General features: G+C 43.8%; 1 protein-coding gene across 4 annotated transcripts; it reads left to right on the top strand.

Moving 5' to 3' along the window:
* The first annotated feature begins 240 nt into the window (after window positions 1–240).
* Window positions 241–27,360, top strand: PDPR (pyruvate dehydrogenase phosphatase regulatory subunit). 4 transcript variants are annotated; one of them, XM_064386290.1, is made up of 18 exons: window positions 241–598; window positions 993–1,289; window positions 3,568–3,701; window positions 4,693–4,774; window positions 4,864–5,027; window positions 6,018–6,139; window positions 6,984–7,101; window positions 8,458–8,607; window positions 11,524–11,716; window positions 13,481–13,605; window positions 15,250–15,405; window positions 15,508–15,641; window positions 16,024–16,172; window positions 17,465–17,577; window positions 17,922–18,016; window positions 18,640–18,729; window positions 19,002–19,184; window positions 20,063–27,360. In XM_064386290.1, the coding sequence occupies exons 2-18, from the start codon at window positions 1,063–1,065 to the stop codon at window positions 20,465–20,467; spliced, it is 2,640 nt and encodes an 879-aa protein (XP_064242360.1). In that variant the 5' UTR covers window positions 241–598; window positions 993–1,062; the 3' UTR covers window positions 20,468–27,360. The 4 variants fall into 4 exon arrangements, with proteins under 4 accessions (XP_064242360.1, XP_064242359.1, XP_064242361.1 ...); XM_064386289.1 differs by having other exon boundaries at window positions 990–1,289; XM_064386291.1 differs by lacking the exons at window positions 241–598; window positions 993–1,289; window positions 4,693–4,774 and having other exon boundaries at window positions 3,570–3,701.
* The last annotated feature ends 10 nt before the right edge of the window (window positions 27,361–27,370 follow it).

Genomic DNA, 27,370 nt, shown 5'->3' with positions numbered 1-27,370 from the left:
TACAGATGAAATGGGAGAATTTAATAAAAAGAGTCTGCAGGTTTGTACTTGTGGTGGTTTATTCCTGAGGGGACGCGCGCGGGGTGGGAGGGGCCTCGCTTGGCCACGCCCCCGGGGCGGGGCGGGTGACGCACGCGCAGGGGCGGCTGTCGCGCGGCGGCCGCGGCCGTAAAGCGCGGAAGGTCAGGCCGGCCTCCCTGTGCCCCGGTGAGGCGGCGCGGCCCCGCCGAGCCCGGCCCGGCCCCGCTCCGCCACCCGCCGAGCCCGGCCCGGCCCCGCTCCGCCACCCGCCGAGCCCGGCCCGGCCCCGCTCCGCCACCCCGCCGCGCCCGCCGCCGCCTCCGCGCCCTCCCTGCCCCCCGGCCGCCCCGCAGCGCGGCGGCGGGGCGAGCAGGCCCAAGCGGGGCCCCCCGGCCGGGGCTCCCTGACACCCCCGGCCCTCAGGCTGCCGGCACGGAGCGGAGCCTGCGGTGCTGCTGCCGGGGACGCTGCCGCAGCGAGGCCCTGCGGTAAAGCCTGTGCTAAAGCTGTTCCCGGAGGGGCTTCTGCAGTGCCCTGTGCCAGTTACTCTGACCACAGACTTCGTTTCCTTCTTCAGGTAAAGGCCTGGCAGCGTTAATAATCAAGCTTATTTGTGCCCTAATTGCTTCTGGCTTTCGAAACATTCCAGAGCATGATCTGTGCCTGATGGCCGTTTCAGCTCTCCTTGGCACTGGTGTGAGAGCTTTTCCACCTTTCGTCTGGTTTTTTGCTCATTGTCAAGTTGCACTATGTCAAAACCAAAGGTGTAATGCTCTGTTCCTGTTTCATGACATAAGTTTAAATCTCAACGGCAAGGTTGTTGTTTCAGGAGCAGCTGCCCTCCTGTTTGTTTGCTCATCAGCTTTCTCGTGTCCACTTATACCCGGCACACCACGTGATGTGTCCTGCTGCCAGCCTTGTGTGTCATAAGAGAAGTGGTAATGTGAGTCTCATCTTTTCCTTCCTAGAAGGAGTGGTGCTGAGGTAACATCTGAGCACGTCTAGGTGGTGCTTTAGGAGAAGAGACAGAGAGCTGCCGGGATGTTCCTGCGGCTGCTGTCCGATCTGCAGTGGCGGGCAGCTCACCCGAAATGGAGGAGGATGCCCAGCTCCCAGAGAAGCACCTCAGCTACAGCAGAGCCCCACCCCGTGTCCCTGCCAGCACAGGCACAGGTTGTCATCTGTGGTGGTGGAATCATGGGCACCTCTGTGGCCTATCACCTTTCCAAGATGGGCTTTAAGGATATAGTCTTACTTGAGCAGGGCAGGTAAGGATTTCTGGTTAAAAAACCCAACAAAGTGAGACATCTATGCAGAGCAATGTCTGCTGTAATGTGTTATTTCTATCTCTTCACCTGAGCTGAAGACCTGGAAATAGCCTTTTCCCTGGGGGCAGTAAGGTTGTACTGAACATTAATATCAACACTTACTGCCCCTTCCCAAGCACAGGGCTGCTCTGCAGGGTGAAGAGTATCCCTTGTGTGACTGTGGCTCAGGGCCAGACTCCCTGCAGCCATGCCATTTCCCTCTGCAAGACAGAGAGAAATTAAACCAACAAAACTTGTGGATGAGGATAAAGATATGGAGATTGTACTGCCATGGGCAAAACAGACTTATCCTAGGGAGAATTAATCTAAAATAATTACTTTATTTCATGACAGTTGCAATAGATTCAGGTAGTGAGAAACAAAAAGCAAGTATTAAAATGCTACCTTTTTTTTCCTCAACTTCACTCTGGCACTCCAGGGTCTTCTACCTCCCCACAGTGCCCTGAGCAGCCTGGGGGTGGCACAGTGGGGAGTGATCAGTACTGGGCTCCAGTGAGTGTCCTGCATGTGCTGCAGTTCCCATCAGGAGAACTCTACTCTGGTGTGGGTTTTCCATGCACCACTGTTCCTTTGGGAGATGCCTAGCTGCTCTGCTGTCATCACAGGTGATCATGTAGAGCAATGCAGCTGGCAAGGATGATGGACCATTTTAAAAGAACTCAAAATCCACATTACTCCTACAGCCCCTGTTGACCTCTCAGAGCAGGATGCTGTGTGTGTCTAAAGCATTACACAGCCACCCAAGCTCCAGAGATGGCAAGAGGTTATAAGCAGGCATCACTAAAACATCCCCCTGTAAGCTGGTTAAATGCCCAGATTATCCATTTGTTGGAGGATTTATTGCCTCTCTGTAAAATAGCCAAGGCTGTTACGGTTTGGCTGAGCAGAAGTGTCCTCAGTGAGTTTGGTCAGCTCTCTCCTGTTGAAAGCTGTGCATCCCAACATTTCCCCTGTTGTTTTAGATGTCCCATTTCTGAGGGCCATTCGTGGTGTTTTCATTGAGCAGTTTGGGGATCCTGGGCACGAAACACCACTGAGACTTTAGGGTTTGAAGAGGTGTTTATTGTAGCAGCTTCTAATGCCCTAAATAAGTGCTGGAATGTATATTTATCATCTGCTTTAGAACTTCCCACCTGATACTGCCTTGAAGAATAATTAGCTGTGGTTCCTGGAGTTTGTGTGCCTGGGAAGCAGCAGGTTCTTTCTAGCTGCAAAGAAAAGAAATTGGGTATTCTCACCTGAGACCTTGTGAGTGGGGTCCTTGTGAGCCAAGTGGGGTGCTGGGCTGTGTTTGGAAGGGAATAATTTTTGCTAGCTTGGAGCAGGGTTTGAACAGCCTATTAAGGATCTGCAGTGAATCAAGATGCTGTGTAGGCTCAGTCTGTGCATGCTCAAGGAGAAGGAGGAATATTGCAGTAGCAGAAGTGTCTTATGAGGAGCACAGCATGGTGAGACTGTGCTTTGGCTCTTTGGATTGTTGTTGAGTAGGGGTGTAACAAATATTCTTTCAACTGAATCTTTGGTTAAATTACTGAGAGAATATGGACATGCTAGGCTGAAAGCAGTTGTGTCAAATGGAGAAATGCAGGATGGCTTCAGCAGCAGCAAAGGTAACTTGGAATTGTTGTGGAAGCAGGGCTGCAAAGGAGATGCTTAAATCTAATTGCCTTGTCTTCCCCTGTCCATGCTGCATGGAGTTGTGTCGGTTTCTGTCTCTAGAGCAGCTCTTCACCAAATAGCTCAATGGTTTAGGGACAGTTTTAGAAGAGACAAGAAACGTGTTTTTGTCTATGGCAGTTGTTAGAGAGTGAGAGGGACTTGTTCATACTTCATAGATGTAAGACTCAAAACCAAGTTAATTTTGATTTGAGGGAAATCCTGCTTTGGAGAAGGAAAGAATCAGGCAGCTCAACTTAAGTGTAAGATTTTAATTTTTTTTTTTTTACAAAAAGTGCTTTATTTGAAAAATGTCAGTTTTTAGGACTTGTTAAAGAGAAATTGTCTTGGAATGCAGTGTGCTTTCAAAAGTGAGCAAAAGGAATCTCATTCTAGAGGTTGTGTCAGCCCTGCATCATCCAACTTCGTGTTGTTCTGATGTGTTTGGGGAAGAAGTTGCTGTGTGGTTTGTGCTGCCAGTGGAGCTGCTGGAGCAGCCTGGTGTGGAGTGTGTACCTGGTAGCTGTATGATCATGGCCCTTCTCTGCACCTTCTCCTGCAGGTTGGCTGCTGGCACCACTCGCTTCTGTGCTGGCATTGTGAGCACAGCCAGGCCTGTGTCCATAGAGCTGAAGATGGCACACTATTCAAACAAGCTCTACCAGCAGCTGGAACAGGAGACAGGAGTGCAAACAGGTACTGAAAGTGTCATCATGGAGCAATCTCTAGGAAACTGAAGTACTAACACTGAAATATGTGTGAATGAGTAATAAAACCACACTGACTGTGGTTTTACAGTGTCTTAAGGCTTGAAAGTCCTGTTCAGAAACAATACATATGGACCTAATCAGATGCAAAGTGATGTCACTAGTGTAATCAGAAAGGGGAGAAGAATATCAGACAGGCAAACTGAAGGCAGACTTCTTGCAAATTGCGACAGCTTGCATGTTGTCTGTAACTTGGGCAGACACGGGAATTTTCACAAGGACATGGAAAATATATTGCAGTGACTGGAGCAAGTTGGCCTGTTCTGTGCACTGATTCACATCTCAAAAAGAAAATGTGGTTAACAGGAGCACTGAGGCATAACCAAAGCTGTGTCTCTTACTGCAGTCTAGCCTTGGAAATAACAAAAAAAGATTTTGTTGAAATTCTCCCTTTCCCTCCAGCATGTCTGGGCATGTACCTGATAGGAAGAACTTGGTCACTGAAAGTTTTCTTCTGACAAGAACTTGTCGTGTATGTCAGACAAATGAATACCTCAATAGAGGTTCATAACTATGCCTGCAATTAAGATGAATACTAATTTAGTGCAGGTGTTAGAGTGATATGACACCTGCTTTTAGCTGTTGAAGTTTTATTCTTCTGAGTAGTCATTAGATCACTTTTAACTTCTCTCTCTTTTAATAGCTACTATGTGTGAAATTCAGGGGTTTTTTTATAAACAGGAGTATATGAAGCAGAAAGAGAACACAATTAAAAATTAAATTGCTTTTTTAAATAAGTTCTCTCATGCACTTTTTAATTACTAGCTCCGAAGTGTTTAAAGTTTTTTGAGGATGGGGGATTTCCAGGCTCCTGAGTAGTGGGAGCAACAAGTCTGCAATTATATTAAAGCAGTGAGTCTGAGATGGAAAGGAGTTCAAGATCCTGTCCAAATCTGACTTGACTTTGGTCATTGTCATAGGGTACATGAAGACAGGCTCTATTTCACTGGCTCAGACTCAGGACCGACTGATCTCTCTGAAGCGCATTGCTTCATCGCTGAAGTACGTATGAGCAGGAAGTACAACTCGGCTTGTGTGCACCAGCTCTCCTGCACCACAAATGACATGCTGTTTTTTGTGTTCTGTGGCAGTGTAATGGGAATACCATGTGAAATTATCAGCCCAAAGAAAGTGTCACAGCTCCACCCGCTCATCAACATCCATGACCTTGTGGGGGCCATGTATGTGCCAGAAGATGCACTCGTGTCGTCTGCCAACGTGAGCCTGGCTCTGGCAACTGCTGCCTCACGGAATGGTAGGAGCTTTTTTTATCTACAGAGTGCTCTCCTGCATGATAGCTGTGTTCTGCATCTCTTTTGATATTCTACCTGACCACTGAAGACCAAAATTCTGTTATTTCTGTGAAGTTCAGATTCTTTAAACCTGTTTGTTTCCGCAAAAGCAGGCTGATTTTTTTTTTATGTGTTGAATGTTTACAAGTTTCTTGGGATAGTTCAAGCACCTGTTTGCTGTCTGTAGTGGTTACATATTTACACCTGTTTGTTGTCCTTAGTGGTTACATATTTCTCTGAAAAAGCACACACTCTTTACTTCCTAGAATTGACTCATAATTACACATCAAAATAGTTAATTACCTACAAATGAAAAAGAGTGGCTGAGTCTTGTGGAGTATTTAATTGAGCACATATGCTTTGGAAATAGGTTTGGAAGTGTATTAATAAATGGTGCTTGACCAGTGTGTGGTTTAAAAGTAGGGAGAAAGGTTAAATAAGTTAACAGGAAATGAGGTCATTGAGGATGAAAGTCCATCAGATTGGAAGAAGCTGCTTAGGAAGATACTTCTCTTCATTTCTTTTACAGCTTGATTTTGCATACTGCTTTGATTTTTTTCCACAGAATGATTTATTTCCTGTAAGAGAATCAGTTATGCCATCTGAAACTACAAATTTGTTTCATTAAGGAATTGTAATGGAAAAAAATCCATTGGAAAGAAGCTTAGACTCTTTTTTTTTTTTTTTGTGTTGTGGATACTGGGGGTCTATTTATCACCCAGATTGTCACATGAGAAAAAAAAACTGTAGCTCTTCACAGTGTCAGCCTGTGCAAATTGTACATGTTATGTTTTACAAATAATAGGGTTTTGCTTAAGAATTACTGGGTCAAGAATAGAAATTTTGTCTCCAAGAGAAAATAAGCATTTTGGTTGAGTGTTAGGGTTTAAAGCTAACAGGCTGACACATTAGAAAGAAAGCTCATGGCATGCTGACTTTCTGATCCACTCCAGGTGTCCAGATTCATGAGCGGACGAGTGTCAGCCATGTCACAATCCAGAAGGGACAAGTGACCGGGGTTGAGACTGACAGAGGGCGGATTCAGTGCGAGTACTTCGTCAACTGTGCTGGCCAGGTTGAATTTTTTCAATTTTTTCTTTCTTGTTTGTGTTGCTTAAGAATATGTGCACTTCTCTCTGGTTCTTTTATTTTTTGTTGTTGGTTTTCCTTTTGGATTTTTTAATGGTTTGTGCTTTGGCTTAGTTTACTGGAGTAGATCAAATCATGTTACTCATCAACTTATCCCAGCAGGATAAGGAGGAGTGAAGGAGCAAAAGCAGTGCTTGCCATTTGCAGTGCACCAAAGGCTGGGTGTTAACCTGCTGAGCAGTACCTGCAGCTTGTTGGTACAGCTCTGTCCATGGTCTCTCTGCTGGGAGGTTCACCCTTCTGACAGGAAGAACTTCGCTTTGGCTGTTAGGGAGACAGCCAAAAAATTAGTTTGCTTTTACTCCTTAGTGTCATGTCTTCTCTGCTAGAAGATACACCTGACAATTGCAGTTTCTCAGCTAGCAGCTGTCCCCCTTGTTAGTAAATAAGTAAGTCTTATTAGTTAGTAAATAAGTTAGTCTTATTTCAGGCCCCTAAATGCTGCCTATTCTGCTTCTAGGTGCTGAACCTAGTAGTGACTTTGGTCTACAGATCTTATTTTGCCTTTGTGTTGCAAACTGGTACTTCTTAGTTTTGAGTTGGGGCCCCACTTTTCTAGTTATCATGTTAGGAACAGAAAAGCAGTCTTTATCCAAAACAGTTCAAATTTTAAGAAAAGAGAAAAAAATAGTGTCTGTTTAATATCCCAGGGTCTGAACCGAATCTTTTATGAAAGCAAAATCAGAGAGGTGCTTATGTCCTGGTCTTTTCCTGAAGCTGGTTTTTTGGTTTTTTTCTTTTCCATTCTGACCTGCACTTTTTGATTTCAGTGGGCCTATGAGTTGGGCCACTCTGGGGAGGAACCAGTCCATATCCCAGTCCATGCCTGTGAACACTTCTACCTCTTGACACATCCTTTGCAAGAGCCTCTGTCAAGCAGCTTACCAAGTAAGGATTCTTCAGCTCTTCTCACTTTTCTTGGTGAATTATACCTGCCTTTCCAAGGTGACCTGTATTTTGTGACAAAAAGGCCAACCTCAGGCTGTCAGTCCTCAGCTCATTTGGGATTGTGAAGTCCTTCTCTTTGAATTGCTTTGAATATCCTTTTTCAGTGGTAGAAAGAATATCTTTATTCTTTGGAAAGCTTTTCCTGCAGAAAATGGTTTTGAGAGTTCATCAGCTTAGCAGGGGAATGACCTTGACTCTAGCTCGAGTAGTAGTTGTGTCTGAGTCTTGGATTGCTGCATTTCTGGGCTGGAGAATGTGCTAGCATTGGCACTATGTTTTCCTTGCAGGCTGCTGGCCCCAGATGGCCCATCTATTCCTTTCCTCCAGCTGAAGCTAAGGCTTTACAATGGCATTTACATGTCTATGAGCTGTAGGGGCAACCAAACTTGAGGTAATTGCTCCTTCCCCATGTTCTGGCTTTTGGATCTCTTAAAAAAAAGCCTTTGTGTTGGAAAACTGTGGTTGAGAAGAAGAAAGCTTTACTTATTTACTCTCAGTTGTTACCAAGATTTTCTGCTTCTAGTGAGTAATGTAGGCACTGTCCAGGGAATTGAGATCTCTGATAGAGTCCAAGTGCTTCACTTTTATTTGACTAATTAAAACCCCTGTGTGTAGATATATATATATATATATATATATAATATGTATATATTCACATATATGTATTCTCAGCGTTTCTGTACATGACAAAAATTGCTGTGGAGTATGTAAGGTGGGGTAACATAAACACTTCAAGTTGACACACTACCAGTGGAAGGAGCAATCCAGTCCCCAGTGCTGCCCACCTTCGTTGTGCTGGTGGCTTGCAGTAAGCTGGATCTGTTACAAATTAGCTGTTCTTAGAATAGGAAGAGAAAGAGGGGCAGGGCCAGACATGTCATGGTGGAAGATCTGGTCTTGGGTACAATTTCAGTGTAACTAAGCCGGTATAATAGCTTCTCAGTGCCACAAGGATTCTGAATCCCTCTTGTGTCCTCTCCTGGGAACACTGTCCTGTTGGCTTGGGGCTCCTCAGGTTTAATTCAGTTTATTGTGCTCTCCAAAAGTTAACATCATGCATGGCTGTGGTGGGAGCTAATGGTTTATTTAAACTGGCTCACCAGGGTGTCACATGAGAACCAGAATGGTGTGACAGCATGGGGCTGGGGAACTGACACTGTCCCTTCTCATGCTGGGAGACTGCTGGCTTGGCCTGGTGTATCACTAGCCCCCCATCATTGGTGTGTGTGGGACAGCAGCCTGAGACAGATATCCCTTCTCTCAATTCCCTTCTCACCTCTTTTCTTCCCCCTGCAGCTATTGTCGACCCCGATGGCAGGATCTACATACGCAACTGGCAGGGTGGCATCCTCTCAGGAGGCTTTGAGAAAAACCCCAAACCCCTCTTCACGGAGGGACGGAACCAGCTGGAGATCCAGAACCTTCAAGAAGACTGGGATCATTTTGGTATGTTAGGGAAGAAAGGTTCCCACAGCAGTGACACACATGACTTCAGCAGAAGGCAGAGTTCATGACAGTGCCAGCTGTCATTGATCTGTGGGAAAGATGAATATTCTCTCAAATTCACTCATTTGTCAGTAATTTGCTGAAAAACCCTTTACCAAGGGCTGCAGTACCTGCAGCCTACAGGAGAGCTGGAGAGGGACTTCTGACAGGGAATGCTGGAACAAGAGGGAATGGCTTCCAAATGATAGAGGGCAGAATTAGGTATTATTAAGAAATTCTTCCCTGTGAGAGTGATGAGCACTGGCACAAGTTGCTCAGTGTTTAAGGTCAGGTTGGATGGGGCTTGGAACAACCTGGTCTAGTGGAAGGTGTCCCTGCCATGCCAGGGTTGGAATGAGATGAGCTTTAAAGTCCCTTCCAACCTAAACCATTCCCAGGTTCTGTGATGTCTGTGTAATGTTTAAAAACACCCACTAACCCTCAGCATGTGTTACCTTGTTCTAGAGCAGCAAGGTAATACATCAGCTTCCCAGCACTGCTCTTCCATTTCAGTTGTTGACTGTCAGTCAACGTGCTGCTCCTCTTGTGACACAGTAGATCAACACTGTTGACCTGCCACATAGCTGTGGTATTTTGTTTCTGCAGCTCTCTTCATCAGAGACTGACAGTGCATTTCTATCAGTGGCAGTTGCTTTGTGGACAGAAGTTGGTATTGTGGCTTCCCAGACTTCATCCCACCATTGACAGTTGTTTATTATAGTTAAATTTTTCTGTCTTTTCATTTTATTTGATTCTGATTTCATATTCCACATGTATTTTTACATGGAGGGCTCTTTCTCTAGGAAAGAGCATAGCATGGTCTGTGAGTCCCTTTCTTCCCCAACTACTCTTGCCTCTTTGATACCTGGTAAGTTGGTATGTGCCCTCTGATCCTCAAATTTGCCTTATATTCAGGAATCCAGCTTTCCCTTGTATCAGAGCTCTCTGCATCCCTCGTGAATACACATGCCTCTGTGACCCTAGGTGTGGATGGAATTTCACTGATTTCTTTCTGCAGTTATAGTATGTTTTTCCAGCTGTGCTTCAAGTTAAATTGAATAATTTTACTTTGATTTCTGAGAGACACCATACTGATACTGTAAAAGTTTAAACTCCAGGGGGTGAAGCCAGGATGGGGCGCTGTTTTGTGCTGGCATATGCTAAAGGTTTTTAGATCCCTAGATGCCTAAAGACTTGCTTGAAGATATTAGCTTCAGTAATGAGTTGCTCAAGCTCTGCACCCACTTCATTTTCGATTTTCATTTGGATAAAATGAAAAGGCACTGCTTGCTGGCACCCCCAGATTGCCCAAGCTTCTGAAGCAGCTGCATGCTCTGTTCCAGCATTGCCCTTTTATCCGTTCAAATGTGCTGAACAGTTGAGCAGAGTCAGAGCTAACTCAGGCAGTATTTGATCCTTTTCTAGGGCCGCAGTTCCTGGGGTTTGAGCTCTTGTATTACTGCTTTGATCTTTGTCGTTGGAACACCTTTTGATTTTAAAATAATCTGGGGAGTTTCTTAAATTGGACTGGGTACGAGAACAAATCTAGCACTGATCTCTCTTTATCAATAGAAAAATAGCCTGTAACACCAGGCTCTCATTCTGGAATTCTAATGCTTGAGAGAGGGAAGAGAAAGAACAAGTCAGTTCTGTTTGTAGCCTCTTAGGTAATGTGAAATCTGATTATTTTACTGCTTGTACATAAAGCTCAGGAGTGTTCTTAGGGCTGAATCTTGAGGGCTTTTATCTGGAGTACTAAGCAGAGGTAACTTTCGGGCAACAAAAGCCAAGTAGATATCTTACCCATTTATTAATGCTCTCAAATGTCAAACTGTGAAGAGTTGCTGAAGGACTTTTCCAGCGTGACTGGGCAATGAAGCAGTGAGGAAATTCAATGAGGATAAATGTGAAGTGACGCAAGTGCACGGGTGTTTGTGGGGATGGTCTTGTTTTCACCATGTGATGTGATGGGCTTTGAACAGACCTTGAGGGTTTGTGTTAGTTCTGTGAAGACATCAGTGCAGCAGCGGTCAAAGCAAAAGACAAGTTAGGAATTACTGGGAAAGGAGCAGAAAATACAGGTCATTATGCAACAGTAAATCCTTGTTTTGCCAGATGCTAGTTCTTGTTCTAGGCTCCCTGTTTCCAGAGGGTGTCATAGGACTGGAGAAGGTCTGGTGGAAGAGCAGCAAGAGACTGATCAAAACTTGGAATAGTTTCCAGCAATGGAGTGACTGAGTGGGATGGGGAAAGGAAATGACAGAAGGGAAATGAACAGAGGTCTGTAGAATCTGGAATGAGATGGACAGGCTGGAAGGGGGATTCCTGACCACTGTCTCTTCTAATGCTGGGAGGCATAAAAAGAAATTGAGTGTGAGCTTTAAAACAAAAGGTGATGATTCCTCATACAACAGATTTTAACACATGGGACTCCTTGTCTGTGTTTGTTGGATTTTTTTCATGAGGCTGGGAAAGACTGGTCTAGTACTTAAAAGAGAGACCAATTTATGGGTTCCTAAATACAAAAAAATATACCAAATTTTTAGGAAATCCTGTGAGCTGATGATAGGTGGAGGCTTGCAGAGTGCATGTGACAAGCATCCTGTACATTTACCTCACTGTGTTTCTATTTGACTTCTGTTCCTATTGCCCAAAAAAACCTGAACAGTGCTCTTGTACTGTTGAAATAATACTCAGCTCTTGGTCTGGGTCAATATGGCTGCTTTTATTGTATGCTGTGTGATCCATTTTGAGTAGTGTGATTCCAGCAAGTAAACAATTTCTCCTGTGAATCTATCAAAACATGGAAGCACTTTCCACCTGAAGCAGCTGAAATGTGTTGAGACATATTTTTCTCTTTATTGTCTTGGGTTCTAGCGCCACTTCTGGGTGCCCTCCTGCGCAGGATGCCAGCTTTGGAGGCTCTGCAGATCATGCAGTTGGTGAATTGCCCAGAGTCCTTCACCCCAGACATGCGATGCATCATGGGAGAGTCGCCCACTGCACGAGGCTACTTCGTTCTGGCTGGCATGAACTCAGCTGGCATCTCCTATGGTGGGGGAGCAGGCAAGTAAGTGGTCTATTATTGTGTGTGTAAGTAGGGCTTTAGCCAAGAGACTGCTCAGGTGATCCTCCTGTGTAGAATGTTCTGGTTGGTATTTGTCATCTCCTCTGACAAAGACTCCTCTTTCGTTTCTGACTTGAGTGAAAGAGAGGAGCTGTTGCTGTTTTCTGATTATGTTCTCAGTGTGTCTTTCAAACCTGTGTTGGATTCTCCTTCCATCCTGCACACCTCTCCTCTGCCATCACATCTAACTGAGCAGCTGAGGATCAAGTAAGCTTTGTTAAAGCTATGTTAGAGGAGGTTTAAGTTGGATACTAGTAAAAGGTTCTTCACCCAGAGTGTGGTTGGATACTGGAACAGGCTCCCCAGGGAAGTGGTCACAGCATCAAGCCTGCCAGAGTTTAAGAAGCATTTGGACAGTGGTCTCAGGCACTGGTGTGATTCTTGGAGTTATCCTGTCCAGGGCCAGGAGTTGGACTCAGTGATTCTTCTGTGTCCATTCCAACTCGGGATATTCTGTAATTCTATGATTCTGTTACTGGTAGATTTTTTTTAAACTACCATAGAGACATAAAAGCTTAGCAAAGCGTATGTTCCCTCATCTCTTGTGCTTCATGATCCCCTTTATCATTCGATTCAAGTCTTTAGATCATCCAAGTTGATACAGCAGTTAATTCCTCTGAAAGCTGTGTGAATCTGTTGCTAATGAAACACCATATATGTGATGCCAGTGCTGACAGTAGTTTCAGACTGTCCCCTACAGTAAGCTAGGGGTGTAATAATTTCCCAGTAAAATCCAGTTCCCGTGTTAATGCAGATTCTTAGGCATTTAAGTGGGATCTCAGCAGCAAAGTTGCTGAATTATCATTTCTCCCTCTGATTGCCATTTCGTTTTGGTGACTGAGCATTCCTTCTGGCCCACAGCCTTCTTAAAAACTGCTCGTTTTTCATGTTGGTGTTAGTATCTGTATTTGTCTTCACTAGTTTATGTCTATTGTCTAATAATTTAACTCACCAGAGAAACGGCTCATAATTATTTTTTTGTTGTCACATGAAATACAGAGAATCTTTCCAGTGAGGTTCTCTTAAGAATCAAAGTAAATTCTGAAGGTAAAAGCACCGTTTGTTCATTTGTTGCTACAGCCCCCAAAATAAACAGCTTAGCTTGCTAATGTAACTTCATGATCAGTTCCAAATCCCTTTGTTTTGTTGTCTACTGGCTGTGAACAGAACCTTCTGCTCTGTTGAATTCTGAGTTGCTTGTGTCCATTAGCTCTGGAGAATGCCTTCGTCCTTCACTGCTGGAAGTGTAGCTAAACATAACTTGGCTGGCAACTTGTGCTAAATGAATGCTGTCACTGGTAGTTTGTGGCTGAGCCTACACCAGGCAGTGAGAAATGAGAAAGCAGAAGCATTAAACTCCATCTGAAATGTATTTGCACCTCCTTTTGTATCAGACAAGCATTTGACACGGTGTCAGCCAGGTTACCTGTCCAGGCTCTGGCTTCATTTAGCACATGTCCTGAACTTCCTGCTGCCCTGTATGCTTCATCCTAATGGGCAATTAGTAATTTGGAAATCTGGTGAATGCATTGTATAAAGGGAAGCTCTCCAGATTCTGCTAGTGTTTAGAATACTATGTTACATGTCTTCTCTCTCGCTATTGTAAGAAATTCTCAAGTTCAAACTGCTTTCCTTCTGACTTCAAAGCTACACTTTTCCCTTGAGACATTGGCTGATATCTCAGTCTGTCTTTATTTCTTCCATCAGGTACCTGGCAGAGTGGATAGTAAATGGGTATCCGTCGGAAAATGTCTGGCCCTTGGATCTGAAGCGTTTTGGAACCCTTCAGAGCAGTCGCACTTTCCTCCGTCACCGTGTGATGGAAGTCATGCGTAAGTGAGGTCTCTGTGTTTAGCTCTGGCCCGGCTGTCCAAGATTTTGCCCTTTGCTACACTGTCTCTCCACTGCTGTCACTCTGAGAAACATTTTCCTTCTTCCTGACCTCCTTCGTGGCAATACAACCCCTTCCCAGGAGAAGGGAAAGGATGAGGATTTCTTTGTATGCCAGCATTCTTATTAACTTTTCTAAAAAAATGCTGTTGGTACCTTGCTCTCTGCTATTTCTGTGCTTTGCCTCTGATATAGGAAAATTTGTATGTGTCTCTGTAGGACTCCAGCCTAAAAAAGCATTGCCAAGGTCTTAACTGGGAATGTTACACTGTCTCAAAGATTGTTATTCTTTGCACATCATTATGGTGTGGAAATACCTTCACTTCCAACTTATGGCTGGGTGACCCAGTTATCTTGCATAATTCAGGAACTCTTCGTAGACATACTGCTTTCTCCTGTCAAAGTTTGCGATAAATACCTTGCAGAAAAGATTAGAAATGCCATTTTTCTTGTCTAAAGCCATGCTTTGTTTCCTCCTGTTGTTTGAATATGTGTCATATTGTCTGAATATTGTGGATCACTTCTTTTCAAGTTCGAAACAGAAGTACGAAGTGCTCCACAAGTTGCATAACAGGAACAATCACTTGAATACCAAGTCTAAACTAAAAACATATGTTCATGTGAAAGCAGAGAAGCTGGGTAAACCTCTTAGCCCTGCTATATCTGGGGAATAAAAACCTTATGCTGCTTTGACCTCCTTCCCAGAAAAATCACTTTGTACTCTGGGCATTATTCTGCAGTTGCTCTCCAGTACAAACCTCAGTTCTGACAGCTACAGAATCCCTCTAGTTTTTACAGAGTGAGAAATGTATTCCATTTTTGAAGTGTTATGTTCCCATTCTAATCTGGTCTTCCCTATACTCTCTCTTTCAGTTATACCAGTTTGAGATATTACCAATAAATTCATTAAATTGTTAGCTATGAGGCAGAAATTATGGAAGTGTTCAGTAAGAGTTAGTTGGCTTATCTTCAGTTTTAAGCAGTTTCTGACCTAGGTAGAATCTTAACATTTATAAAGTAGTATTCAAGCATCCTTAAGTTATCACTCTCCACTGATAAGTAAGGAGGATGCTTAATGTTTATTAGGGTAACTTGTTTGCTAAATAAAATTATTTTATACTAGCTGAACAGATAGAGAAGCCATTTGGAAAAGCTTCAATGATTACAGAAGGCTGAGTTGTCAGTATTTAAGGCAAATGAGATGGTCCCTGTAGCTCCCTACCCCAGCATTAGCATTGTCAAAATATCTGATATAGTGCACTGCCAGGGAAGAATCCTGCATAATTAATGCTAGTCAGCATGACTTCATGAAAAATAGAGTTTTTGTTATCTTGCAGAATTGTCGTGAGGCCATAAGTATCTATAAATACAAGTGTTTTGTGCAAATATTGTTACTCTGATTTTGCAGAGCTATAAATGGATCAAAACGGATTTGTGGATTTCCAAAAGCAGGAAAAGGAAGCTTGGAGCCGTTTTGAGGGAGTTTTATTAATGGTTCAGATATTCATAAGTACTGATAATCTGGAAGAAAAGTTTAGATAAAGATAATCACTTTACCTAAAAAAGGATCTTTATGACCATTGCAGCCCTCATGTGTGATCTGAAAGTTCCCCGCTGGGACTTCCAGACTGGCAGGCAGCTGCGCACGTCACCGCTGTACGACCGCCTGGACGCGCAGGGAGCCCGCTGGATGGAGAAGCACGGGTTTGAGAGAGTCAAGTACTTTGTCCCACCTGGCAGTGGTGAGATTGTATTTTCCTCTGCCTAGTGCTTCGCAATTGGTCTGTGTAAGGTCGTAATTCATCCAGTTTATGAATTTTTCCTTCCGTTTTTCTTTGTATTAGATCTGCTGGATTTGGATCACAGCAAAACTTTTTACAAACCAGACTGGTTTGATATTGTGGGTTCTGAAGTCAAGTGCTGTAAGGAAGCAGTTTGTGTTATTGACATGTCATCTTTTACCAAGTTTGAAATAAGTGTAAGTACCTAGGTAGGGACCACCTGGTAAAGGTGACCTTTAGTTTATTATTGCCTGCTTTTGAAAAAAAATCTGTGTCCTCTTGAGGATAGATAAAGTCACACTGTATGGCTAAATTCAGGTTGTACCAGAGTATTTAGCACAGATTGAGTTTTGTCTGTCGAGGGCCCAGTTTATAGAAATATCAGCTTAATCTATACATAGAATTTGACCTCTGGCACTGTGGTACTGTTGTATCCTGTTACGCTCGAGATGTCAGTGTCACGATCATCACAAATTGAAATAATTTAGGCCAGGATGTTGATGCAATCCTAAGGTGCCCCAGTAGATTTGTTTTGCTCAGGCAGCTTGTCTGACTTTCTCTTCCTTTTGATTCATGTAGTCCACCGGAGACCAGGCCCTGGAGAGTCTGCAGTATCTCTTCTCAAATGACCTGGATGTGCCAGTTGGGCATGTTGTGCATACAGGAATGCTTAATGAGAAAGGAGGGTATGAGAATGACTGCAGCATAGCCCGGCTCAGCAAGCGCAGGTGGGTGTGCAGACAGCATCTTTAGCCATCACCCTTTTGGTGTTTGAGCCTTTAAGGACTTCTTCATGAAGATCATAAACTTTCATCACCACCCTGAATTAAAAAGTCTCAGTTCTCCACTAGTATTCCTAATTCAGTAACTCAAGTGAAAGGGAGCTTCTGAACTTAAAAACACTGAGGGAAATAAGTCCTTTTCCAGGATTACTGATGAACATAGATTTCCTCAAAATGTTAGACATTTAGATGTTTAATTTCTTAATTGAGATAGAAATTGTGTTTAGCAGTCACAGGAGTTTATTAATTTAGGTAATAATTTAAACCATTAAACTAACTCCTGACCAATGTCCTTACTGGAATTGCACATTGAAAATACTGCTTTTTTATTATTTCAATTTTCATTACAGTATATGTACTCTAATTGTCAGTTCTGCAGTCTTTTATCATTCTTTTTGTGCTCTCTCATGCAAGCTGACATGATCACAGGATTTTACCCTTAGACTTACCAGTCTGGGCTCTCTTTGGCATCCAATGAAAAGATTTCTCATTTTAAGAACTTCATAGCCATGTCCCAGCTGAGTGTTGGATTTATTTTTCTGGATGGTTTTCTATGCTGTTTCCACTGTATTGGTGTGAAACCATTTTGTTGCTTCTCTTTCAATTAGAAACAGCTTTTCTTTCTCTTCCACTTCTGTCTGCATTCATGTATTACTTGAAAGTATTGTCCTCTCTGTGAAACCAGTAGCTTCCCTCCTTGTCTAGTGATTCCTACAGATGTTGATGTACTTTAACTCACAGTTTCTATCAGACACACACACAAGCAGCTTATTTTCCCATATCAAGTGGAGTTCTGTTTTTGGAAACTGTTAATAATAACCACCATTGTGTGTCAAAAGACTTCTGCTAAAACAAGAAATCGCTGTGTGTGCCATCTCTACTCTGACTGTCAGAGTACAGAGAATCACTGGTGGTGAAGAGCTGCAAGTCCTTTCTGCAAATCAGTTTTGACCTTTGAGATACTCTGTCAGCTTCCTGCAGAATTCCCTGTGTTCCACATCTAGTCACTTCTTGTTGCCAGACCACTGGTAATGCTTGAAGTGGGAGATTTCTTTTCATGACAGATGTAATGGCATTGATCCAGAGACTTGAGCTGTGGTTTTCACAAACCAGCTTGTTTTCGTCTCCTGTCAGCTTGGAAACTGCTGAATGGCTGAGTAGTTGATGAATGAAGAATGAACTGATTCACTTTGTGGTTGTTCTCTCATTGTTTTTTGGGTTTGATTTGTCTGTTCCAGCTTCTTCATGATTTCCCCTACTGACCAACAAGTTCATTGCTGGACCTGGCTGAAGAACCGCCTGCCCGATGACAGCAACCTGGTCCTAGAGGATGTGACCTGGAAGTACACAGGTAAGAAATCACTAAAAGCAGACCTCGTCGGCTCAAAATCACAAATGGCGTCTCCTGCTGCATGCCAGTTAATTGTTTAAAGTGCCTGGAGTTGCGATTTAGTCTCCCTTCCAAACATTTGGATGAAAACAGCCATTCAGAGACTCTTTTCTGGCAAGCTCTGAGCTAGAAGACAGCATTCTTTTACTATGGACTGTCAGAAGAGAGTTTAATGACTCTCTCCTCTGTTATTAAATGTAAACACATCTATTAGTTCGATAAGACTTCAGAATTGGAGCAGCACATTAGATACCAGGTAAGACTTCTCCAGTTTCATCCTAATACTGTTTTGTTCCCCTCTTTAGCTCTCAATCTGATTGGCCCCCGTGCTGTGGATGTCTTGTCAGAGTTGTCCTATGCCCCAATGACTGCAGAACACTTCCCCTCTCTCTTTTGCAAGGTGAGTGACTGTGCTTCTGTTCTCACTCTGCTAGGTTTTTCAAAGCATAGGTGGAAGGACAGGAAAAATGTTTTGGATAATTAGAGGAGAATTAAGATTTACAGGAAGGTTTACTGCAGTTACTGAGCTAGGTTGGTAAAGAACTCTCTAGGCTCACTTGTCTTTGGCTTGTGTTTGCTAAATATATAGGTGAATATGCATTTGTTTTCAGTATTCCTCTCACTGTAGACTTGTCACCATTTGATATCTTGACATGTTTCATATAATCAATTATGAAGCTGTCAGAGGGGCATCTGGGATTGGGGACTCTGACATCATTTTCTCCTGTCAGCCTGTTGGAAGGCCGAGCAGATAGTTGCTATTCAACTTCTGTCTTCTATCTAGAATACAACCTGTGTCCTGACCTAGTTCCAGGGCTTGTTGCCAAGCGTCAGGAAATGACTAACAAGTTTGGATAATGTGACATCACTATTTGAATTTGGAAATTTAAATTTGTTGCAAGTATGTGCAGGTGGCAAAGGGGAGAGAGGGCTGGGCAGTGTGGATGTGTTATGCATTGTGCTCCTTCTGGATCTCTGTGCTGTGTTCCAGTTTGGATGATTTCACCCCCTCTGATTCTGCAGGAGATGAGCGTGGGCTATGCTAATGGCATCCGTGTGATGAGTATCACTCACACAGGAGAACCTGGCTTCGTGCTTTATATCCCCATAGAGGTAAGGGTGCACTGCAGCCTGAGCTAATTAAAGCAGTTGCTTGCATGCATAAATCGGAAACATTTTCCAAGTTGACTCCAGGTGATGAGATGTCTGATTTGCACCACAGGAAAGCTGCCTGCAGGCACCAGGGGGAGTTTTTCTGCTTAATATTGCATTCCAGTGGAGCAGAGCTCTTGTGCTTCAGTGACAGGGGACAGTGCCATTCCTGGTGGTGCCAGATGCTGCTGCTCTCTCCTGGTGCCAGTGTGTGTTTCACCCTTCCATTGCAGTATGCCCTCCACGTGTACAACGAGGTGATGAACATGGGGCAGAAGTACGGCATTCGCAATGCCGGTTATTACGCGCTCCGCAGCCTGCGCATCGAGAAGTTCTTTGCCTTCTGGGGCCAGGATCTGGATGCTTTTACTACTCCTATGGAGTGTGGACGCGAGTTCCAGGTCAAGCTGGATAAGGTACACCACTTGCTGCACAGGGGCTGGTGGGAGAGCAGAACTGGACTGAAAGGCTGCCAGCCAAGCAGATGGATGTGTTTTTATGGAGCTGTGTGCAGTAGCTGTAACATACATTCTTGTGCTTGAGAAGGCTGCTAGAAATACTAAAATTCTCAGTTTTTCTCCTTCCTGGGCAGCATTCCCAGTGATCTGTGTCTGATGCTGCTTATGTGTGCAGTGCCCAGTGTGGCAGAGGTGCTCTGTACCTTACAGATGCTCAGAATTCTTGCTACTCTAAACTGTTTTCCCAATCTGATGAAGCAAAAGCCAGCATGTGCACCCGGTGTCGTTTAATGATGTTATATACAAGGCTAGGCACCAATAACAGGTGTTCTCTATTTTTAATAAAACAGGGGAGTTTGTAGAACAGTCTAGAGTTATATCACGCTTTTGTGGTAGCAGGTGCTATTGCAATCACAGTCTTGTTTTCTTTCTGCATCTTTGCATGAGCCAAAACAAATGCTTGTATTGATTCAAGAAAAGAATGTAGTGACTAAGGATACAAATTTCATATTAGTTACAGTTTCCTTCTGGTTTATAAAGAAGGGTAGACTTATGGAACAAGAAAAATGGCAAAAACTGGAATGGAGACATGGTTTTCGCTAGAGTGAAAATTAGAATGATTTTTTCTAAAGACCAGCTTCACAAACATTTCTGTGTGTTTTAACATCTGGAGCAGCAAACATGACAGAAAAGCTGCCTGAGCTGGGCTACTTGTATATGGAGGCAGCCCATTTTGATGGGGCATAAGTTTCAAGTATAAGTTGCCCTTGTCGGCAGCTCAGCAGCTGCCACGCTTCGTGTCCCTCACATCAGCTGATGCTCCCTTTTCCCCACAGGGAATGGATTTTCTCGGCCAGGAAGCGCTGTTGGAACAGAAGCAGAACGGGGTGTACAAGCGCTTTACCATGTTCATCCTCGAGGACCATGACACGGATATGGACCTCTGGCCCTGGTGGGGGGAGCCCATTTTCCGCAACGGCCGCTACGTGGGCAAGACCACCAGCAGTGCCTACAGCTACACCCTGGAGCGCCACGTCTGCCTCGGCTTCGTGCACCACTTCGACGAGAAGACGGGGGAGGAGCTGGTGGTGACCACTGACTTCATCAACCAGGGGGAGTACGAGATCGACATTGCCGGGCAGCGCTTCCAGGCCAAAGCCAAGCTCTATCCCTTCAGCTCCCTCTTCGCGCAGCGGCGCCGCAAGGATGAGGTGGAACTGAGTGGCTACCAGAGGGAGTAGTGCTGAGTAGACTAGACCTGCCCCTTGTCCCAAGCTGGAGTCTTTTCCCACCATCTTCTAGCCCTTTCTCTTCACCTCATATATTTCTTTATTTTCCTTTCTTGTCTTGCAACTTTTAAACTTTTTCCAGTGTGTTACATTTTGTATATTTTAAAACTTTTAATTTTCAAGCTTTCCCAACCCTGTCTGTTTCCCTCCTTCAACCCTTGCCAGGCTCCCCTGTGCCCCAGTGGATGAAGCACAGTGCTGAACATGCAGGGATGCCTGTGTTTGACTGAACCCCACCAAAGGCCCTGGCCTTCTAGTGATGGGAAGGGTTGGGGTGAATCCCTGAAGACTGCACCCTTCCTCTCTCCTCTCCAGCATAAGGCATGGGACAGCAGATCTTTGCTGCCTGTGGTTCAGGTGATGGCTGACCTCACCCTGCTCTCCACATACTGCGTGTTAGAGGGGTTGGTGTGTCGATGCACACAGCAGTAGAACCATCAGCTACCTCACTGGCATGAGACAAAGCATTGTGTGAGCACAGTCTAGAGACAGGTTTTGGTGTTGTCCAGCCTGTCACTGCCTCCCTTGTCCACCATTTTGGTTTTTCCCTAGCAGGGAGTAGATTTAACATCAGAGTATTGAGATGACAGTAGTGTTGGTTAAGTGCATTGTTGGTGGGATTGAATTTTTTGTGTGGGGTCACTGAAAGTAAATGGCCTTCTATAAATATAGTCAAAGATCAACATGTGCATTTCACTTCTATAAAGGAATGTTGTTTTTTCTTTTTTATTAGCAAGAATACTGATTTCTAACAAGGATAAATGTTAGTGTTTAATGTTAAATAGCAGTGTTGAAAGGCTGCTTCTGTTTAAGCTGCACAATATACAGTCTCTTTGGGGATTGTCTTTCACTTTGTTTATGTGACTTGGTCAAACTCATCTGGCAAGGTTCGTGGAGAACTTGTGTTGTTTTGGGGAACTTGAGCAGCAGGAGGGGATATTATCTCCTAGTTTTAGCTGACTGTGGTTATTTTGAAATTGTAGGAAAAGACACAGCATTTGGCTCACCTGTGGTGTGAGAAACACTGGGTTTTCTGTTGGTGGTGAGAAAATGTCTCAGCAGCTCCTGCTAGACAGAAGAATTTGTCTTCTGTTTTCCTCCTCAAATCTGTTGCACTTCTTTGTCTCTCAGTAGTACCTCAACTGAAGGGGTTGAGTAAGGAGTGAAGGAAGCATGGCAGTGGGATTATAAAGTGCTTTTCTTCAGCACTGCTCTTTGCATCTGGCTTCTCATACAGATACTCCAGATGGTGCAGCTGGAAATTCACCCCTTCTTCAGGTGTCAAAATGTGCCAGTTCAATCACTGATGGTAAATGGTAAAGAAACGGGAGAATGCTGAATTGCCTTGTGCACATTTGCATCATCTTCTTCATATTTTGAGCACAATCAAAAACAAAGATGCTTTTCATTTACTTGAAAAAGATCTGTTCAATGTTTTCCCTGCCTCTAATACCACATACTTCTCATGGTCTTTCTGCTTCAGCATCTGTTTTGGACTTCAAACACAACCTTGCACTGTTGTCTGCCCTGTAAGCTGTGGTGAACACTTTCTCTATGGTCTAGAACCACTTTTGGACACTTTATTTTCCAGTTAAATGGTGAGCATCAGTAATGTAAATATGAGCTCAAAAGCTCCCCTGGTTCATGTTTTAAGTTTGTGTTCTGCTGCTTCAGTTGCTTTAAGCTGTGCCTTCAGTTGGGTCTGTGGCTGCCAGTTCAGGAAACTGTAAGGGAATTTAGGATTTGAGCATATGGTGTAGTAGGTTGAATGTAGATATCACTTCTCTGAGCATGCGTTCCTTTGTCTGGTGAGTTCCACTGAAATGTGTGGCTTCTTCCAGGATTTCAAACCTAGTTCTGAACTGGCATGCAGAATTTTCCAGTTTCTGAAAAGGAGTAACCACACTGGGGCAGCTTTTTGAGATCTCACAGCGCAGAGTACTCTCTGCAGCTGCTGTAGGCGAGATTCCGCCTGCTTGTCATTTCTGCCAAATTCCCCTATTATTGCTCCCTGAACTGAAATTTTCCCTGGTATGTTAGAATTAATCACTTAAATGAAAGGTTCATAAAGCATCTAATGGCAGTTTAAACTCTATAATTACTTCTTGCATATCTTTTCTGCTTAGAGAGATACCATGATCCCATTGTTCCCATGCTGGATGTGTGTACCAGGGAGGACCTTGGTCCTTCTCAGTTGGTTTTATGGGACACTGCTTTACCATGGAAACAGGCATTCAACCAAAGAAAGAGTTTTGTATGTGGTATTTAGGATGTGGGGTACCCCTTCTGCTTAGGGTTTATTGACCATCTGTTGTGGCTGAGTAAGGCCTAATACTCCTTCAGGAGAAGGAAAGGTATAGGGCCAAGGTGTGCTGAAGTTTGTATTGAAACTGCTGAAGAGAGATTTTAGCTCGAGCTGTTCAGTTCTCTGCAGAGTTAGAATTAGTTAAGACCAAACTGGAAAGCTAGCAGCATGCTGTCCTTTACCAACCACTCATTCCAGCTGCATTATATTCTTCCTGTGATTATTTTTCCTTTTCCCTAATTTAATGGTGCCTGCTAGTTCCTCAGGCAACTTTCCATACATGGATGTCTCTTCTCCAGCAGTTCTGACAGTAAAATTGTGTTTTATGAGCTACTTTTGTCATTATGTCTGCTAAGGTTTATTTTATGTCTGAAAAGTTTATTTTATGTCTAGATCTATTGACTTTTCCATACCAAAAATAGAGAGTGGAAATAGTTTTCCACCATGATGGTAGATATAGCAGCACCTTGTGTAAGGCTGTGTTTGCTGTTTGAGACTTGGGAGGTTTGGTAATTGTCAGTCTTACAGCTCATTAACGCCTACTCCGACCCTCCCTGCTATGAATTCTCTTCTTGTTTTAGATCAGAACCTGAGAGGTCTTTAACTGCTGTTCAGGCTTAGTTGATTTAATTTCTGGTGTAGCTATTTTTAAATTTACAATGTAAAGAATAGTTTGCTTTTACCAACTTGAACACCCATCAAGAGGACAATTGGATCACATTTTAAAATAGTGATACCGAATTGGAGGAAGATCCTTCTAGCATAGTGTTTTCATCTTGAAGTATTAAGCAGTGATGTAAGACTCTAATCCCTTTATCTGATGATTAAAGTAGAAAGAACTAAAAAAAGAACAACTAAATCTGTTGAAGAGTTACTACCTTTAGTACAGCTTCAAATTAGAAAATTAAAAATTTTATCTTCGAAGCTGCTGTGGTCTTTACGTGTAAGATGGTAAATAACAGGGACTGTAAAATTCTACATCCTGATTCTCATCATTAAAACTGCTTTAAAATGCTTTTTGCTAAAAAAGGTTGTTTGTTCTCATTCTGCACAGTAAGACTATGAACCTTGGATTGGGAAACACAAAAATAGCATCTCTCTCTGTGGCAGTAGAAGGGGAAATGGCCTCATTCCGTGCTGAAGCAGCAGCTGCAGGTCTGCTCTGTGCACCTCGTGTGTATCAGTCACAGGGTTGTTACCAGTTCTCTGAGTCTTGCTGTCCAGGATGGGAGCAGCCCTGTAGATTCCTTTCATACAGGCATCTTTGCAGGGAAGGCAGCCAGAGAATCCATCTCAATGTGCATCCATGGGAAGGGCTGGCTTGCCCAAGTGCCATCAGGGGAACTTATATAAGGCATAGTGCTTCCTTGCATTAAATGATTTTTACAGAGATATTATATTGTCTTGACCTTGCTGTGTCCCTTCTTAAGTTATCCTGTTTTGTTAGTCCTTGAGTGAGTAATGCAAGGCTTGAGTAAAACTGGTACTAGAAAAGCAGGAGTATATTGTTCCTATTTAACAATCTGAGGATAAAATTAATAGTCTGTTTCTAGAATTATGTTTTCTGTTTCAGGAGGATGTGTTGCGGTCATTTTCACATCTGTCTTTGCTGGGTTTCGTTTCTTTTTGTTTTCTCCAGTATCTAGATTTGATAGGCCTTGCTGGACAGTTTCTTATTTTGTGGCAAAGAAGGGAGGTTGTGTCAAACTTCTACTGCATCTCCACATCTTGGTATAAGCTTGCATTCCTCCTTTCTTCTGTTGCATTTGAGTTGCCAACGATCATGTTGCTCTTCCTATGACACCTTCAAACTCTGCTGCTGTACAATTGCTCATGCACAAGGTTCTTCTCTTCCTTCTACCTGATGCTTTGTCATTGGAGCCAGGTTGGCTCTAGATCTGTATCTCTGCATCAACTTAACTTATTCACCTTTTAGATGGTGCTGATAGCAACATCAGAACTCCAGGCAGGTTTGTGGCTGCTGTAAATCCCATCATTTAACTTTCCCTGAGCCAGGATTTTCCCAACTGTCCTTAAAACTTCTTTAGTTTCCTTCCTCAGGTGGCTGAGTGCATTGGTTCCTTCTGCCATCAGAGAGTGAGGCACAGCAAAATAAAAACTGGTGGGGGGATGATGGAGTGGCTGAGCTGAGGTGGAAGGAGAGATGCAGTGAAGGTTTAATCCTTTGCTCATTATTCAACTCCTTAAGCCCAGCCTTGTAGAGATGATCAGCTTCCATTCCCAGCTCAGGGAGCATCTTCCTCTGCAGCCTTGATGCTGTACAAGTGAGAGCCCTGGCTCTTGGCAGAGTTGGGACAGCATTAGCACTTGTTTCCCAGCACACATTTACCCCTCTCATTGGGATGAAGGAAATGGTTCCACACTGGAGAAGTGGGGACTGTGTGCACTTGATTGCCTGGAGCACTTTTGTCTCCCTGGCACATTCTTGTAGCAGCACTGACATCACCAGCCTCATCCTTCTTCCAGCACGTTTGAATAGAATGGTGACATTTTGGGAAGAGATCTATGAGAATGAGGTAGTTCCTGTGTCAGGAAAATGGGGAGTTGCTTACAAGGGCAGAAGTCATTTTTATTTAAACACAGCTCTTGGCTGCTGATAATGGTGAGCAAAATGTTTACAATCTTCATATTTGTCTTCCCAAATGACTTTATTATAATACTGGGTCAGAATAATTTCTGCCTATTTTGGGATGTTTTCCTGTTTTAAACTAACTTTTCCTTAATTGATTGTTTGGATTTCTATTTAAAAAAAAAAAAGGCAGTCATGGAACAAAAGTCAAGAAAGGCAGGGGTTGGTGTTATCTGATGACTTCAAGCTTTCACTAAAAAGCATTTGAAAATTTTCTTTGCACTTTAAACTTCCCTTAAGTATTATGGCTGTAGCAGTGGGCTTACAGCCCTTGGCATGAGTGGTCCTTGCATTTGAGAGAGGAAAAAAGAATGAATATTTATAAATGCCTTAAAGCTTTAGGTGAGATGTTTGGGCACTGGCTGTGCCTGCCATTTGATTTCCTTCCTGGAAAACTGTGTGCTGTGCACCCAGAGATGGTAACTTTGAGCAAGCACTGGGGGATGGTGGAAGCTGCTATTGCAGTATGAGACTGGAATTTTTTTGGAGCTGGGAGCCCTTGTGCCTGTCCAGTGCTGGGCTGACACCTTCCTGTTTGTTCCCACCCCGAAATGGATTTATTCACTTTTTCCTTGTGGTGTAATGGGTTTCCTTCTTTGTCTAAAGAAGCCTGGGCTGGTGTAGAATACTCCGTGGGTGTCCCATTGCATTAAAGGAAACAAAATTCTCTGCCTGAACGCTTCCCTGCTGTACCAGCTGACATTTGCAGGCAGGAGTCAGGAGAAGCAGGAGGGGAGGGGATCTGCTACCGCCTGTTGTGTGTGCTGAGATGGCTCTGAGACTTCTCATCTCCCATTTGTCTCAAAGCTGGGCTGCATTACTGATGTCAGGCTGGCTTCTGGGTTACAGCACAAGCCAGAGCTGCTTTGCAGGTGTGGCACACTGGGCTGATGTTCTGTTAGAGATTCCACCTGCTTGGAATCAGGAGTCTCATCGAAGAGGAGCAGTATGTTATAATGAGGAAAGTGTTCACATTAATATTTACTGATTTGTTAATACTGGTAGCAGTTGATCTTCCCACACAGATCCTTGACCCTGCTACAAGCAGAGCAGATACTTGGGAGTTGTCAGCCATTCCAGCTAGGATCTGATCCATTTTGTGTGCTTTAAAGGAAAAACTGTGCTGTTGCCTTTCACCATGGCACCACTAAGGATTTTTTCATGCTAAAATTCCCTCCTTTTCCCTTAGTGGGATAGATCTCACTTCTTCCAGTATAACCAGAGGCAGATTAATATCTCTCAAGTCCTTGACAGGTTCTCCTGCATCTCCTGGTCAGGCTTGCAGCAGGACACTCATCCAAACCCCCCTTCATGCTTTTGTCTCCCAAGACCAGATTTTAAAAGGGCTGGGTAGATTTCTGATGCATGCTGCCAGAATTTTACGAACAACTGAAGTTTGAACCTGTGAAAACACTCTTCTAGTGCCTTATGTTTGTGAATGCTGTGCAATGGATGTAGCTGAGGTGGGACAGAGCAAGGAGCAGTGTCAGCAGCATGGTTCCCCATCCACTATGGCCATTCCCTCTGCCCTCGCAGGGCTTTGGCAAGCAGGTGCCAGCAGGTTGTCTCCAGCAGCACAGGGAGGCTCTTTAATCCCTTTGCAGTGTGGGGTCAGAGAAGGCTCGTGCCAGGTACTCTTCCTTCAAGGGGCACAGTGGTCTCACCTCTGCTGAGTTTGGATTTGGAGGGGTTTAGGAGAGACAAAGCTGCTCTGATGCCAGAGGACGTGGACAGCTGTTCCCAAGCGCACAAGTCAGGGTGAGTTTGCTGCTCTCCACTGAGGCCATGTTGTCATGTATGCTGTATTTATATCATGCTTGATTTCATTTCATATTTTGGTTGGCTTAAATGTTGCTAGGTTTGTATATTAATAAAGAGGCATTTTAACTACTTCTGAATT

This window comes from Passer domesticus, chromosome 12, assembly GCF_036417665.1.
Source record: "Passer domesticus isolate bPasDom1 chromosome 12, bPasDom1.hap1, whole genome shotgun sequence".
Classification (NCBI taxonomy): Eukaryota; Metazoa; Chordata; class Aves; order Passeriformes; family Passeridae; genus Passer; species Passer domesticus.
Note: the sequence above shows the minus strand (reverse complement) of the source record. Positions and strands in the feature narration are given on the sequence as shown.

Excerpts from the sequence above, each read along its gene's own strand:
- PDPR (XM_064386290.1), top strand. The coding sequence starts at position 1,063 with ATGTTCCTGCGGCTGCTGTCCGATCTGCAGTGGCGGGCAGCTCACCCG. Across the intron at positions 3,702-4,692 it reads GGAGACAGGAGTGCAAACAG|GGTACATGAAGACAGGCTCT; the intron begins GTACTGAAAGTG and ends TCATTGTCATAG. Across the intron at positions 17,578-17,921 it reads TGTGACCTGGAAGTACACAG|CTCTCAATCTGATTGGCCCC; the intron begins GTAAGAAATCAC and ends TCCCCTCTTTAG.